At 42.7% G+C, this 16,330-nt stretch overlaps 1 protein-coding gene across 2 annotated transcripts in view; it reads right to left on the minus strand.

Moving 5' to 3' along the window:
- Nucleotides 1-11,298: 11,298 nt before the first annotated feature.
- TMEM98 (transmembrane protein 98) overlaps nt 11,299-16,330 on the minus strand; it is a 110,928-nt gene continuing 105,896 nt past the window's right edge. For both annotated transcript variants that reach the window (XM_073572734.1, XM_073572732.1), the window contains exon 7: nt 11,299-16,271. In XM_073572734.1, the coding sequence (XP_073428835.1) occupies nt 16,064-16,271 (208 nt within the window). In that variant the 3' untranslated portion in view covers nt 11,299-16,063. The remainder of the gene's footprint in view (nt 16,272-16,330) is intronic.

The following is a 16,330-nucleotide window of genomic DNA, read 5'->3' on the forward strand; positions in this document are numbered from 1 at the left end:
GTACTTTGTAGATCCTTGTTCTGCGACAATTAGAGCTGCAAGTCGCTTTGGATAAGTTTCTATGAGCTTTTCACAGATTTTTTTGCCAATTCTGCAAGGCAAAACTCCATCTCCTTCAAGTTAGATGGTTTCCTCAGGAAAAAAGCAATCTTCAAGTCAGAGCACATATTCTTAATTGGATTTATCTCTTGGCTTTCATTAGGCCACTTCAAAACATTTACCCATTTACCCTTAAACCACTGAGGGTTTTTTTTAGCATCATGCTTTGGGTCATTGTCTTGTTGGAAGGTGAACCTCTCAAGTCTCAAATCACTAGCAGATGGAAACAGGTTTTTCTCAAAAATATCCCTGTATTTTGCACCATCCATCTTCCCCTCAGCTTAGAGAATTTTCCCTGCCCATGCTGTCAAAAAACATTCCCACAGCATCATGCTGCCACTACCATGGGTCACTGTGGGGATGGTGTTGGGGTGATGAGCTGTGTGGGTTTGGCGCCAGACATAGCGTTTACCTTGTTGGCCAAAAAGTTCAATTTTGGCCTCATCTGACCACAGCACTTTCCTCCATACATTTGGGGAGTCTCCAACGTCTTTTGGCAAACTCAAAATGAGACTTACAATTTTTGTGTGTAAGTAAACAATTTATTCTGCCCACACTTCCATAAAGGCCACCTCTATGTATTGTGTGACTTATTGTAGTCGTATGGACAGATACACTAGTCTCTACTTGGAAACTCCAGCTCCTTCAGGGTTACCTTTTGGTTTGTGTGCTGCCTCTCCTTATCCAGGCTGAGAGTTTTGGTGGGCGGCCCTCTCTTGGCAGGTTTGTTGTACCATGTTCTTTCCATTTGATAATGGATTTGATGTACCCTCTGGGATCATCAGAGATTGGGATATTCTTTTATAACCCAACCCTGCCTTGTAGTTCTCAACAACTTTGTCCCTGATTTGTTTGGAGATCTACTTGGTTAGTGGTGCCTCTTGGTTAACCCCTTCATCCCAAAGCCTTTTTTCATCTTTCTGACCAGGCCATTTTTTTCAATTCTGACCACTGTCACACTGAGGTAATAACACTGGAACGCTTCAACGGATCCTAGTGATTGAGATTTTTTTTCTCGTGACATATTGTACTTCATGATAGTGGTAAAATTTCTTCAATATGATTTTCGTTTATTTGTGAAAAAAATTGGAAATTTGGTGAAAATGCAGCAACTTTCAAACTTTGAATTCTTATGCCCTTGAATCAGAGAGTCATGTCACGCACATGTCTATTTTACATCAGCACAATTTTGAAAATGTAACAAAAAATATTAGGACGTTATAAGGGTTAAACATTGACCAGTGATTTCTCCTTTTTCCAGCACAATTTACAAAAAACATTTTTTCAGAGACCACATCATATTTGAATTGACTTTGATGGGTCCAAATGACAGAAAATACCCAAAAGTGACACCATTCTAAAAACTGCACCTCTCAAGTTGCTCAAAACTTCATTTAAGAAGTTAACTTAGGCTATGTGCACACGTTGCGGATTTGTTGCGTTTCCGCAGCGGTTTTCCATGATCAAATGCTATAAATTCTCAATGGATTATTAAAGCAATGTTAATCAATAGCATTCCTGAATTGTTGTGCACATGCTGCAGACATTTCCATCCTTATTTGCTGCATTTTGTTTTCCGCAGCATGTCAATTCTTTTTGCGGAACTGCAGCGTTTCTGCACCCATTGACTTCCATTGAGTCAGTCACATCTGCAGCAAAACCGCAGGTGTAAAAAGGTTTGCGGAGTTGATGCCTAAAACGCTGCAGAAAAAGAAATGATGCCAGAAGGAGGAACAGTGTATGGGCGGAGAAGGTGTGAGCGGAGACTATATGCTTGTGTGTGCGATAACTCTACTACCGGTACTGTTGGTCACAGCGCTACGGGATCATGCTGGCACATGTCAGCGTGATCCCGCAGCTGACTGACCTGCAGTGGTGGTATAGAAGACTGGGCACACTCTCTTAGATGCAGTGAAGAATTTTAATGCGCAATACATACAGTAGTCACATCACAAACGTTTCGGTCTGTCAAGACCTTCACCATTGTCCCAACAGATTAGCCTTGATATGTGCAGTAAGGGCTGCTGAGGGAGAATGCGGGACGGCGGATGGAGAGCTGGGCTTCGGAGGGAGAGAGCGGGATAGCAGTGGAGAGTGGGGCTGCGGAGGGAGAGAGCGGGACAGCAGATAGTTACTATGCCTGGGCATTGCTGGGCTTTTCAGCTAGTCACATTATAAAAGTATGTTGTATTAACAGGGTAAAAACAAATTTGTATTAATTTGTGGACGTGTAGTACTCTTTGAAGCAATCCTTAATGCAAAGGGCAGGTTTCACAATAGTAAATTATGTCTTTTCGGATTCCCCTCTTGGAGCATACTATATGTTCTTCCCTTCTTTGCTGTTTGGGGAACCTCTGCTGAAAAATGTTGACCTGAGACAGTATAGACACTATCAATTTTGGAAGTACTAGACCCTCACTGTCCTGAGTGCCTAATATTGGGAACTTGTTGACTACCTCCTGAAACTTAATGAAGTTCTCCGTATAGCCTGCAGATCGCAACAGCACAAAGGCATTGTACAGTGCCATCTATGCAATGTGCACGGTCAATTTTTGTACCATACTTTAGCTTTTCACTGTATGGTTTGAGGACCTGATCTGAGAGATCTACACCCCCATGTACTTATTGTAATCCAAGATACAATCTGGCTGGCTTTGGGACTTGTGGTACCTCAGGGAGCTGTTTTCACAGTGTATAGTCAAAATAAGGACATCCCTTTTGTCCTTATACTTGACCACCAGCATGTTGTTGCTGCATTGGGCTCTGCTTTTGCCCATTCTCAGCAGTTGCCCAATTAGTGGCTTGAGGAGTGTCTTGAAAAGCAGGATGCTGGTGTAAAGGTTATCAATGTAGAAATGATAACTAGAGATGGGCGAACCCAAACAGTAAAGTTCGGGGTCCATACTGAACACCTACTGTTCGGGCACGGACCCCGAACATGAACTTCACCAGGAAGTACGTGTTAGGCCGGTTTCACACATCCTGATATTTCCAGTAACAGGACGTGTCCGTGTGTATACTTGTGCCACATGTGTGGCAATCGTGCTGTTTTTTTTTAAATAAATAAATTTTTTAAAAATGGCGTGGAGTACTCTCCATTTTTGACAACCAGCCTTGCTAAAGCAGACATCTGGATCTGGTATTCTCAGGTTGGTAAAGGACCATGGTTATTGACACCCCCCAACCTTAAAATAGCAGCCGCCCAGAAAAGGCACAAATATTAGCAACATCCAGGTTGAAAACGTTTTATCCCTAGATATGGATTATGGGGTGGGACAGAATGTCTGACAGGTTGAGTGATATTGCTTTTTTATTTTATTACAGGAGATGAGGGCTTCAATGAAATGGGTGTTAGGGGAGTATAACTGCTTGTTATTTTTAAGTAAAAATGGAAAAGTGTGTTCAAGTGTGTTATTTGATTTCAAATAAAGGACTTTATACTTGCTGTGTGTTTATTCACACCGCTACAGGGCAAGTGGGAAGAGCTGGGCAAAGTACCAGAATTGGTGTATCTAATAGATGTGCCTTTTCTTGATGTTGGTGGGCTGCTATTTTTAGGCTGGGGGAACAACTCCATGACCCCTTATTAGCCTGGGAATACCAGCCCCCAGCTGCTTGTTTTTTTAGCATTGCTGGTTGTCAACAAAGGGGAGACCGGTTTTCTTAACTATTTAAAAAAAAACCCAGCGTGCGGCCCTACAATTCTTGATAACCAGCCTTGCTAAAGCTGTGGGCTGGTATTCTCAGGCTGGTAAGGAGCGGTCACAGATTTGCCCCCCACCACCACCGCTTTTTTATTATTTATAGTGCAGACAGCGGCTGATGAATACTATCTGCTGCCGCCTCCTGCTCTCACTGTTATTAGTGGCAGCAGGTTTAAACTGATGAGAGTTAGGCCGGGGTCACACTGGCGAGGAATACGGACGAGTGAGAGGCGTTAAAAGCACGCATTACACACGGACCAATGATTCTCTATGGGGCAGCTCCCATCAGCCGTATATTTCTCGTCTGTATTCTACGGTCCGTGCCAATCGCAGCATGCTGCGATTGTCAGCGTACTACGCCCGTAGTACGCCAATGCAAGTCTATGGGTGCGCTAAAAATACGCATTACACACGGACCAGATGTGTGACTTGCGAGAAATACGCACCCAGTGTCCTTTAGAAAAGCTGGCAATCCAATGCGCGATACAGTAAAATCACAGACAGGTTTTATAACACAAACGAAAGAATAGATATAGACACATATACATACATATATATATACATGTCATTGAGACACATATATATATTTATATTTCACAGAGTTCTTCATAGCAGAATAGCCGCTAATTCAATTGCCGGCTTTTGTGAAATCATTCCCCAACCCACCCGACATGAAATGACACATGGTTTACATACAGTAAACCATTTCATTTCATGTTTTGTATGTCTTTCATTAGTAATTAGATGAGGGTTGATGTGTAAAATTTGGGAGGTGTAAGTGTTAATTTAAGGGGTTAATTCGTTGTTAAAAAAATGTGTGGGCTCCCGCATTGACAAATTACGCGGGAGCCCACACATTTTTTAACAACGAATTAACCCCTTAAATTACATGTGTGTGTGTGTATATATATATATATATATATATGTATTCTATGTGTCTATATCTATTCTTTCGTTTGTGTTATAAAACCTGTCATAGGGCTCCATTATATGTCCATTTTGTAAGCCGGCGAGAAAATCTCAGCATACGGATTACATACGGATGCTTACATGCGCAAAATACGCGACCACACCTTTCTTACGGATGACATACGGAGCACTATTTAGGGGTCATTCATCCATATTACGCATGTAAACTACGGACCGTATTTTGCGACGGTTAGTGTGACCCCGGCCTAATAGTCCCATCAGCTGATGCCTGTTCTCGCTGTTATCAGTTGAATATAACTCAACATTCTACTCTGCTCATGCTGATTGCTAGCAGAACAGGGGAGAATGATAGGAGTGGTCTTCAGGACCCTGGTGTTGGGGAACAGTGCTTACTGTACCGCTGCTTCTCTGTTGCCGGTATGTGCTACTGATGACATTCGCATGCACGTTTTTGGGGCGTTTTGTTGCTGTTAGAAAAATGGACACACTGTCCCTGGAAACACTCTGACATGCACATTTAACATTCACTTGAATGGCTCTACGTGTGTAAGGGTCTCTGGTACGTGTGAAAACTGTAACCACACATACCGGAAACACTGACTTGTGAAAGAGGCCTTACTGTTCGTATTTAGCCTTAACACCGGGTGTTTTTCGTTCTGTCATGTGCATGACAGCGTGGCAAACACTGCTTTTGATCAGCTATAAAATCATTACTGCCGGTCAGAGAGCCGCGGTTCCCACACTGTCAAATGACAGCATGAGCCGGCAGCTATGAATGGAGGTAAAAAGTTTACCTCCAGTCCCTGACGTCAGCTAATGGTACTACTATGCCCATCAGCCTACGATTGCTGAAGCTAATAACAGCGAGAGCAGACAGCCGCTAATGTGAGTATTCATAAGCCTACATTCTAAATAAATAATGAAAAAACTGACAACTAGGGATTGCAACCTTCAGGTGTCTGTGTTAGCAAGGCTGGTTATCAAGAATAGAGGTGTCCCCAGTTTTTTTAAAATTATTTAAATAAATAAATAACTTACAAAAAAATGATGGTATGTGTCCACGTCATTATTGACAACCAGCCAAGATAAAGCAGACAACTGGAGGCTGGCGTGGGGCCATAGATATTGCCCTCCCCAGCTTAAAAATAGCAGCTGCCCAGAAAAGGTGCATCTATTAGATGCGCCAATTCTGGTGCTTTGCGCCCCTTTTCCAACTTTCCCTGTGGCAGTGGCAAATGGGGTTCATATTTGTTTGATTGATGTCACCTTTGTATTTTCCGGTGACATCAAGCCCATGGCTTAGTAATGGAGAGGCGCATAAGACGCCTCTCCATTAATAATCTTGTAGTATTGTAAATAAACACACAGGCAGAATAAAGTATTTTATTTTAAATTTAAAAAAAATACACTTTTGCTTTGTTATTTTAAAATAACAAACACCAGTATACTCTCATAATGCCCGTTCCATTCAAGCCATGGGTTCCTGTAATAAAACAAAAATCAAAAACAACCATATGTCTCCCCTGTCCTTTTTTCTGTCCCACGCTATAATCCATGTATGGAGATAAATATTTTTCAACCTGGATGGTGCTAAGATGCGATCATCCAGGCTGAAAACCACTGGAGAATGAGGTTACTGCTGGTCACTGAGACTGCGTGAGATGGCTGCATGGAGGGATGGATGAGGGATAGATGGTGTAGCAATACATTTTTGGATTTGTGGCAGCTCTGGTTTCTCTCAGTTTAAAATTTTTTTCCTTTTGGACCATTGGGGGTTAATGTCAGTTTTTCCCCAGCTGGCAATCTGGTGTTACTGCTGGGTCAGCTGATGCATGTGGTGACCACTCCCACCATCCTTTAAAAGGTCACCTGATGCGTCAGCTGACTGTTGGTGATACAGTTCCTTTCTGGAGTCTAGCCTAGCAGGAGCAGCTCTCTGGTGTCAGCCACGTCTGGTGTTTGGAGTCCAGTTGCTGTTGTTATCTGCGGTGTGGAGCTTAGCAGCAGTGTACATAAGCTATATGTGATGTTTTTTTTACCTTGTCCCTTTGGTGTTTGTCACTTCCCCCTGTGTGTATTATTCTGCAGAGGTGAGGCTAGTGCTCCTTGCCAGCCAGTGCACTAGCCAGGGCAGTAACAGGTGACTACTAGGGATGAGGTATCCTGATGGCGGAGGGTATGACCTGCATAGGGCATTACGTGAGTGCAGGGACAGGCTCAGGTTTGAGTGTAGGTGGCGACCATCCCTCATTCCCTATCGGTAGGGCCTTCCTCTCATCTATATCATCCCCGTGCCATTAGCTGACCGACCGTCCGTTGGGTAGAGTCACACAGTGACAGTCACCCCGCGTCATATGGATAAGGGAGGGATGGCTGGAATCCATAGTGTCCCACAACGTAATCCATTTGTGCGACATGTGCTCTTCAGCATGAACGGTGTCATCATGTGACCATTCATGTTGAGAAGCAGGGAAGAATGAGCTGCAGCGAGTGGGACCCCTGAACTGCAGTGATCAACTCTAGCACAATGAGAAAAAGTCTCATGGTGCAGCAGTGAGTTCACCGTGGTAAATTGCTGCACCATTAGACTTTTTCTTACTATGCAAGCGATAATCTCACCGAGGTCACCACAGTTCATTGGCCCAGCTGGAAACGCAGCCTCAGTGACCTGCGGTAACCTTAATGGCGTCACCGCTAGTCACTGAGGCTGCACTCGCAGCAACACATTCCACAGTGGTTCTCAGCCTGGACGGTCGCATCTTGGCACTGTCCAGGTTGAAAATTGTTTATCATGGATTATTGCGTGGGTCAGAACACCGTAAAGGTGATGGATATAGTTGTTTTTTATATTATGTTTTTTACAGAAGACAATGGCTTTAATGGAATGGGCATTTGGTGAGTATAACTTTGTTATTTTTAAATAAAAAAAGTAATTTTTTTTTTATTTCAAATAAAAGACTTTCTTCTGGCTGTGTGTTTATTTACAGTATAACTTTATACGCCTTTCTGTTACTAAACTGTGGGCTTGATATCACCAGACAATACAAAGGTGACCCCAACCCCACAAACATGAACCCCACTTGCCACCGTTATAGGGCAAGTGGGAAGAGCCAGGCAAAGTGCCAAAATTGGCGCATCTGATAGATGCGCCTTTTCTGGATGCCTGCGGGCTGCTGCTTTTAGGCTGGATGGGCAAATATCCATGGCCCTTTACCAGCCTGAGAATACCAGCCCAGAGCTGTCTTCTTTAACTTGCTTGGCTGGTTGACAAAAATGGGGGGGACTCCATGCCGTTTGTTTTTTTTAAAAATTATTTAACAAAAAAAAATGCCTAGGGACCCCTCTATTTTTGATAAACAGCCTTGTTAACTCTGACAGCTGAGAGTTGCAACCCCCAGCTGTCAGTTTTTCCTGGCTGGTTATCAAAAATACAGGAGAACCCACATGGTTTTTCTTTTTATTATTTATAGCACAGGCTCCAGCTGATGAGTACTGCTCTCAGTGTTATTAGTGTCAGCAGGCATAAGCTGATGGAAATAATAGTCCCGTCATCCAACTTTTTAACTCCGATCGCAGCTGTGGGCTCATTGGACAGCATCTGAACCACGGCTGTCTGACCGGCGGTAATGATTTTACAGCCGATCAGAGGCAGTGTTTGCTGCGCTTTTATGCAAATGACAGTGTGGCAAACACTGCATGTTTGAGCCCCCCATTCAAGTGAATCCGGTCGAGTTACTGATTGACTGGACCCAAACATCCAGGGGTCCGCCCATCTCTAGTGATAACCCTTATCCAGCAGTGGGTGCAGCAATTCCCACACAATTTTCCCACTCACCCCCAGGACAGTGGGGCATTCAGGGGGGGTTAATCTGTGTGTGATGTCCCTTGAGGTTCTCGCGCACAGCTTGTACGGTTTAATTCCGTCCCTGGCCCACTTCTATGCAGGTGTTGTCGGAATTTTAGCCTCTCTTTCAAATGAACCAGGAATACATCTACAGTATGTCCCTTTAGGGATTGTACGCCTCAGCAAATTTTCTGCTGAAGTGTTCAACTACTGGACGAATTTTATGTAGATGATCAAAGTTAGGATCGTCTTTGGGAGGCCACTACGCATTATCACTATAATGCCAAAATTTTTGTATCGCTTCAAATCGTGTCATTGTCATGACCATACAGAATATGGGTGTGCTGTAGAGAATATCAGTACTCCAGTATTGCCGAAGCTCTGATTTTCTGACTATGCCCATATGCAGTACAAAGCCCAAACTGTCATCATCTCTGCTGCATTTACAGGAGTCCATTTGGCAAATGATGACATGGGATTTTGGGTGAAAATTGATGGGCCTACAGGTTTGTTTGGGCCACCATAACATTTGTTATTTCCTCAATGAAAATGATTTTGAAGAAGTCAATTTCAGTGAGGCCTGTAACATCAAATTGGATTCCTGAGCTGCACATGAAATCTGGAATAACAGGCTGATAATTTTCAGGGTGTGCAATCCATATGGGATCGATTGTTACATGGGTCCTAAGGCACCTTACTGGGGGTCCTTTCTCACTAGATGAGGAGGAGGAATGTGGGATCTTCCTCACTGGCTGAATCCGTGTCGGAGGCAAGGAAAGTGTATCCCGCCGCTGATGAATAGTGTCTTCTTGACAAGTGGGCCACTTTTATTTTATTTTTCAAAACACTGGGGATGTGTATGGAAGTGGTGCTTTTATACATTTATTATGTGGGGCTTGTGTAAAGGGTACTATTTATTATAAAAAGTAGAGAGTAAAAACGTAGAGAGAAAAAAATTAGAAGACACACTTAGAAAAAAAAATCAGATGTAATAATAGTGATGTTCACTACAGTAATGCCCTCACTAAAAAATTTACCCGATTCTAACCCTTTTTTTTTTGCAATGTAACGTATGCTCTCCTAATGCACTCGCTAAAAATGTACTCGATCACCAACAATAAAACATATGCTTCCCTAATGCATTGGATAAGAAATTACCCTGCGCTAACAATTTACCGTATTTTTCGGATTACGCACTTTTGTTCACCCAAATTTTGAGGGAAAATGGGGGCTGCGTCTTATAATCTGAATCTGTGTGCTGCTGTGCTATAGAGTGGGGGGGCGGCTCTGGCATGGTGTCAGGGGGCTGGGGTGGGCTGGCTGCAGGGACAGCGGGTAGTCACGTGCTCCCGCTCATTAGGCTCATGTAATATTCACTGCGAGTCACGTGACCTCAGGTCCTATTGGTCACATGACTGAAGGTCCTGAAGCTACAATGAAGCGTCTGAATGAGCAGCTTCTGCCGCGCACCCTCACAGGAGGAGGATGTCAGCACAGACACAGGAAGAGCCACTGGGGAGCTGGAAGCACGGAGCCATCATCGGAAGGTGAGTTAAGTGTTTGTTATTTTATCATGTGCTTTCCAGCAGGGGGGGTAATATAGGGCTATGTGCCAGCACAAGGGGGCAATGTGCCAGGATGGGGGTTATATAGATACCAAGATGAGGGACATATATATGATTTGAAAGACTGACACTGGCATTATAAGGCACACCTCCATTTAACAAAAAAAAAAATTTTCTCTTTTTCTTCTCTAAATTTGGGGGTGCGTCTTATAATCAGGTGCGTCTTATAAAGCGAAAAATACGGGGTTTTTTTATACAAGAGAAAGACACTACATCCCTACCTTTATAGCTACTCTGATTTTTTTTCTCTAAAACAAAATTGGACATCACCAAACACTGATGTTCGCTACTCTAACACGCTACCTATGAAGCTACACTAACTACTAATTTTTTTTTTCTTAAAAAAAAAAATTTGGACGTCACTTACACTGTGCTTACTAAGAAAAGAAAAAGTCCTTTGCAGTAGTCTCTGATCAGCAGCGATATTGGTCAGAGTGATGTAGCCACGGGAAGAACACGACTGCCCGCCACATGCGGAAAGTGAGCTTTTCAATGCAATCCTATGGTGGCAAAATCGCCGCAATTCCTCAAAATTAATCATCATGCTGCGGATTTTACCGCTATGTGACTCCGCAGCGGAAAAATCTGCAGCATGGGGACAGCAACTGCAAAATCCCATAGGATTGCATGGGATTTTAACTAGCGTCTTTTAAACGTTTCCGTGGCGGCCTTGCCGCTGCGGAAACGCTTAAAAAACGCAACGTGGGCACACAGCCTTAAGGTGTGTATATACTGACAGACCATGTGACACTTAGATTGCACGTGGGGAGGGGGGGCTTGGTCCTTTCATTGAGCATGTGACTTATGAAGGGAACTGATTTCACTGGAAATTTTTAGTGGTTGCATAGCAAGAGTTGTATACACTCGCACATGCCAAGTTTTAGTTATTTGATCCCAAAAATTTAATTTGTGTATATTTTTCTCACCTCACTTCACCAACTTTGACTATTTAGTGCTGATACATCAAACCTAAATCATATTACAAAAATATTTAAACATCGGTTGTAATATAACAAAATAGGTAAAAAGGCAACGGGGTCAACACTTTCGCAAGCCACTGTAGGTACAAAGTCAGTGTGTAATAAGAAGGCTCGCCTAGTATTAGAGGTTTATTACAGAAATATATAACTTACAATGCAGCACAATATACAGTGGAGACAACGTCTACATCTCACAAATGTAAACTAACGAGAAGGTGCTATACCAGGAAGAGCAAAAGTGCAGATTTGATATATACAGATACAAAAAGTAGATTCTATACATGATTTTTTTTCTACCTTCGGTAGTAGGGCGGAAGAGAATGCGAGGTTATTACAGCAACATATTTACAAGCCATGATAGCAACTACATGGTGATTCAGACTTTCCAATCTTGAAGTGGCACCAGCAGCGGTATAAGTAATTCCTGCTAAAGGGAATCTGTCAGCAGGTTTTTGCCATATTGTCTGAGAGCGCCATAATGTAGAAGCAGAGGCCGATTGCAGCAATGTGTCACTAGGCTGTGTTTTTGCTGATTCAATACAATCAGTGTTTAATTATCAGGAGATTATCACTACAGGACAGCTGTCCTTGTGCCTCCTAGTCCAAACACAACCCCAGCACTGATTAGCAGCTCTCTGTCTCGTACACATAAATCTCTCCATCAGGGGTGTGCGTGGGATTATACGCAGATCAACAACTGAGCTCTGTTAGATTTGCAGCAAAGAAAACTGTGACTCTATCATAATAGCTGCACCCAGTAAACTAAGTGATGCATCACTGCAATCAGGTTCTCTGTCCCTTTCTCATGATGCTGTCAGATTATATAGAAAAAAACCTGCTGATAGTTTCCCTTTTAAAAAGGTTGTCTACAACTCCAGGAAAAATAGAAAAGGTTTTACACTAGAAATGACACCACTCTTATTCGTAGGCTATAATTGGTATTGCAGCGTGGATATGCTGCCATACTATATATAGCTCTTGGTCATACAGTTGTGGCCAAAAGTAATTGACACCCCTGCAATTTTGTCAGATAATACTCAGTTTCTTCCTGAAAATTATTGCAAACCCAAATTCTTTGGTATTATTATCTTCATTTAATTTGTCTTAAATGAAAAAACACAAAAAGAATTGTCCTAAAGCCAAATTGGATATAATTCCACACCAAACATAAAAAAGAGGGTGGACAAAAGTATTGGCACTGTTCAAAAAATCATGTGATGCTTCTCTAATTTGTGTAATTAACAGCACCTGTAACTTACCTGTGGCACCTAACAGGTGTTGGCAATAACTAAATCACACTTGCAGCCAGTTGACATGGATTAAAGTTGACTCAGCCTCTGTCCTGTGTCCTTGTGTGTACCACATTGAGCATGGAGAAAAGAAAGAAGACTAAAGAACTGTCTGAGGACTTGAGAAACCAAATTGTGAGGAAGCATGAGCAATCTCAAGGCTACAAGTCCATCTCCAAAGACCTGAATGTTCCTGTGTCTACCGTGCGCAGTGTCATCAAGAAGTTTAAAGCCCATGGCACTGTGGCTAACCTCCCTAGATGTGGACAGAAAAGAAAAATTGACAAGAGATTTCAACGCAAGATTGTGCAGATGTTGGATAAAGAAGCTCGACTAACATCCAAACAAGTTCAAGCTGCCCTGCAGTCCGAGGGTACAACAGTGTCAACCCGTACTATCCGTCGGCATCTGATTGAAAAGGGACCAGGAAGACCCCACTTCTTACCCCGAGACATAAAAAAGCCAGACTGGCCAAAACTTACCTGAAAAAGCCTAAAACATTTTGGAAGAATGTTCTTTTGTCAGATGAGACAAAAGTAGAACTTTTTGGGCAAAGGCATCAACATAGAGTTTACAGGAGAAAAAAAGAGGCATTCAAAGAAAAAAACACGGTCCCTACAGTCAAACATGGCGGAGGTTCCCTGATGTTTTGGGGTTGCTTTGCTGCCTCTGGCACTGGACTGCTTGACCGTGTGCATGGCATTGTGAAGTCTGAAGACTACCAACAAATTTTGCAGCATAATGTAGGGCCCAGTGTGAGAAAGCTGGGTCTCCCTCAGAGGTCATAGGTCTTCCAGCAGGACAATGACCCAAAACACACTTCAAAAAGCACTAGAAAATGGTTTGAGAGAAAGCACTGGAGACTTCTAAGGTGGCCAGCAATGAGTCCAGACCTGAATCCCATAGAACACCTGTGGAGAGATCTATAAATGGCAGTTTGGAGAAGGCACCCTTCTAATATCAGGGACCTGGAGCAGTTTGCCAAAGAAGAATGGTCTAAAATTCCAGCAGAGCATTGTAAGAAACTCATTGATGGTTACCGGGAAAGCGGTTAGTCGCAGTTATTTTGGCTAAAGGTTGTGCAACCAAGTATTAGGCTGAGGGTGCCAATACTTTTGTCTGGCCCATTTTTGGAGTTTTGTGTGAAATGATCAATGTTTTGCTTTTTGCTTCATTCTCTTGTGTTTTTTCATTTAAGACAAATTAAATGAAGCTAATAATACCAAAGAATTTGTGATTGCAATCATTTTCAGGAAGAAACTGAGTATTATCTGACAAAATTGCAGGGGTGTCAATACTTTTGGCCACAACTGTAAGCAGACCCTGCTTACCCTGCTTATTTTATTATAGAGTAACCCTTTTAAAGTGTCAAAGCCTTTGTAATGTGTTTTTTTTTTCACCTTTAATTGTCTTTATAATTGTAAGCAGATTGGAAGAAGTTTGGGTCCCGAGACCCCCACAGTCACGCAAACCCCTCCCACCCCGCCTCTGCTTGAGAGGTGCGCAGCTTCTGCCTGAGTGCGTGCACAGAGCAGCGTATGCTTTCTATTGAATCTGTACTATGCGCTATGTGCGCTCCTGTCTCTTAATCTGCGGCATGCTCTAAAAAAAAAACTTCTATCAAAGGTTTAATAACTCTTTAAGTCTACTGGAAAGAGCAAATTTACAATGAGATCCTCAGAACAGATTAGTGTAGTAGAAATTGTCTAAATTGTCTAAAAAAAGAAAAAAATGTATTTGCCAACAACCAGATGCATTAATGCGTTGCATGAAGAATCTTATGTAAAGGTTGTACTATTGACATTGATAACCTAAAGGGTTTTATCTGGTGATATACTGGAAAGCGCTAAGTGTGGCGAAATAGCAAAAAAAAAAAGCATAAGTCCGCAATTTTTTTTTCTTTGTGCGGGTGGGGTTATTTACACTGTTCATTTTATGGTCAAAATGATCTGGCAATTTTTATGGTCAAAACGATCTGGCAATATGATTCTCCATGTCAGTACTACAGATATGCCAAATATGCATATTTTTTTGTTTTGAGTGGTGGAAAAAAATTGTCTTGTGACGCCATTTTCTGAGTGCCATAACGGTTTCAATGGATGCTAGAGGCAGGTGATGACCGATTAAATCAGCCATCATCTCCCGGCAAAGATGCAAGCTTGGATTGCAAGCCTCTATCAGAGTCAGGGAGACAACTTCTGAAGTAGTCTGCATGCTGAACTGCAAGGCCATGGTGGCACTGAGCGCCTGTGCTTGGTTTGAACAGTCATTTTCTGCTGACTACCGTACAAGGGAGCCTCTGATGATGTTGCCAGCTGCATCTACCAACAGAAATGTAAATCATAATGGGAGACATGGCCAGGATTCTGTACAGTCACTAATGTCTGGCAAGAGACTCGGTCAGAAACATCTGGTTGTGATGTGCTTGATACATACATGCGTGTGTTTGGTACATATATTTGTGTGCTTGGTACATACATGCGTGTGCATGGTTTTCTTATCTTTTGTGTCCTGTGCTAAATTTTAATACCATTTTAAATCTGCAATAATGTATGGTGGTAGTCTCTACCCAGCATGTCCAACTATGATCATATCAGAGAACAATGTAGATTATAAAACAGATCCGTGCCAGCTCACAATCCTGCGGTGCTTGTAAAAGTCTTAAGATGCATTCACACTGGAAGATTGTCGTGAACCAACTTTCCCAGGAACACTCGTTTCATTAGAATCTTGCCTTATAACAGACTGAGAATCATCTGATCGTTCATGGTCTGATGTTTACATTAACCGACCCTAAACGGACCCCCGCACTGTTAACCGTTTCTAGTACCCATTCAACATTTGGAATGTTTCATTGTGGAAAGACTGAAATCAAGAGTTAAAGAAGACCAGAGACAGAATACACGAGTCACGGCTTCCACTCTTAGGCCCTGCCAATGTGTCGGTGTTGCTTCGAAGGGTATCTGGCAACAGGTTTTTGCTACCTCATCTGTGAGCAGCGTAATATAGGGAAAGAGACCCTGATTCCAGCGTTGTATCACTTAATTTACTGGGGGAAGCAGTTGTGACACAAACGGTTTTTAAATGTAGCATGTAGCAGAGCTGAGAAAGCTAACACCCCCACACCACAGCATTCTAAGGACATTGTCTATTGACAGTGAGCTGCTTATCAGAAGAGGGGGCGTGATCAGGCAACTTGGCACATGGGAGCTAGAATGTACACTGATCTGCCGGTTAAAACATTAATTGTAAGGAAACAACATCATTCAGCCTAATAATTGCCACATTCCTGATATCGGGGTCTCATCCCTTACCTTGTGATATCCTCAGATTACATAGCAAAAGGCTGCTGACAGATTCCCTTTAAATGGATTGCTGTATCTACCCTTACAGCCTTGGTCACCTTCTGATACTTGCATACTGGTGGCTTCCTGCATAGAGTACATAGAAGTACGGTAATATGAATAACCTTACATCTCCCCTTCAGTTATATTTTTCAAACAAGGCCACTGCAGAGACAGATCTGGAAAATTAAAGCTACTAAAGGGAAACATCTGTGGGGTCGCTCAATCGCCAGCGGCCGGCCAGGCTGCTAGATCGTAGACTGTTCTTGCAGAAAGTTTTCTGCTCCTGTGATCACACGTTCAGGTTCAGTGGCCATTGCAGCTTCTCTGAGAACCTGCATATGTTCTTCAGCTGCTGAAAGAGACTGATCGATCCAATCCATACCAACCGTCAGGTGACAGGCATTTTTTGTTACCAAAACAAGATGGCTCACCGACAGCAGAAGAGCCGTAGTTCTGAAAATTAAAAAAATAATGATAATATAGACATTTTCCAGTATCTGAAGTGTTTATGA

This window comes from Dendrobates tinctorius, unplaced genomic scaffold (genome assembly GCF_039654945.1).
Source record: "Dendrobates tinctorius isolate UK_male_01 unplaced genomic scaffold, ASM3965494v1 ptg000032l, whole genome shotgun sequence".
NCBI lineage: Eukaryota > Metazoa > Chordata > Amphibia > Anura > Dendrobatidae > Dendrobates > Dendrobates tinctorius.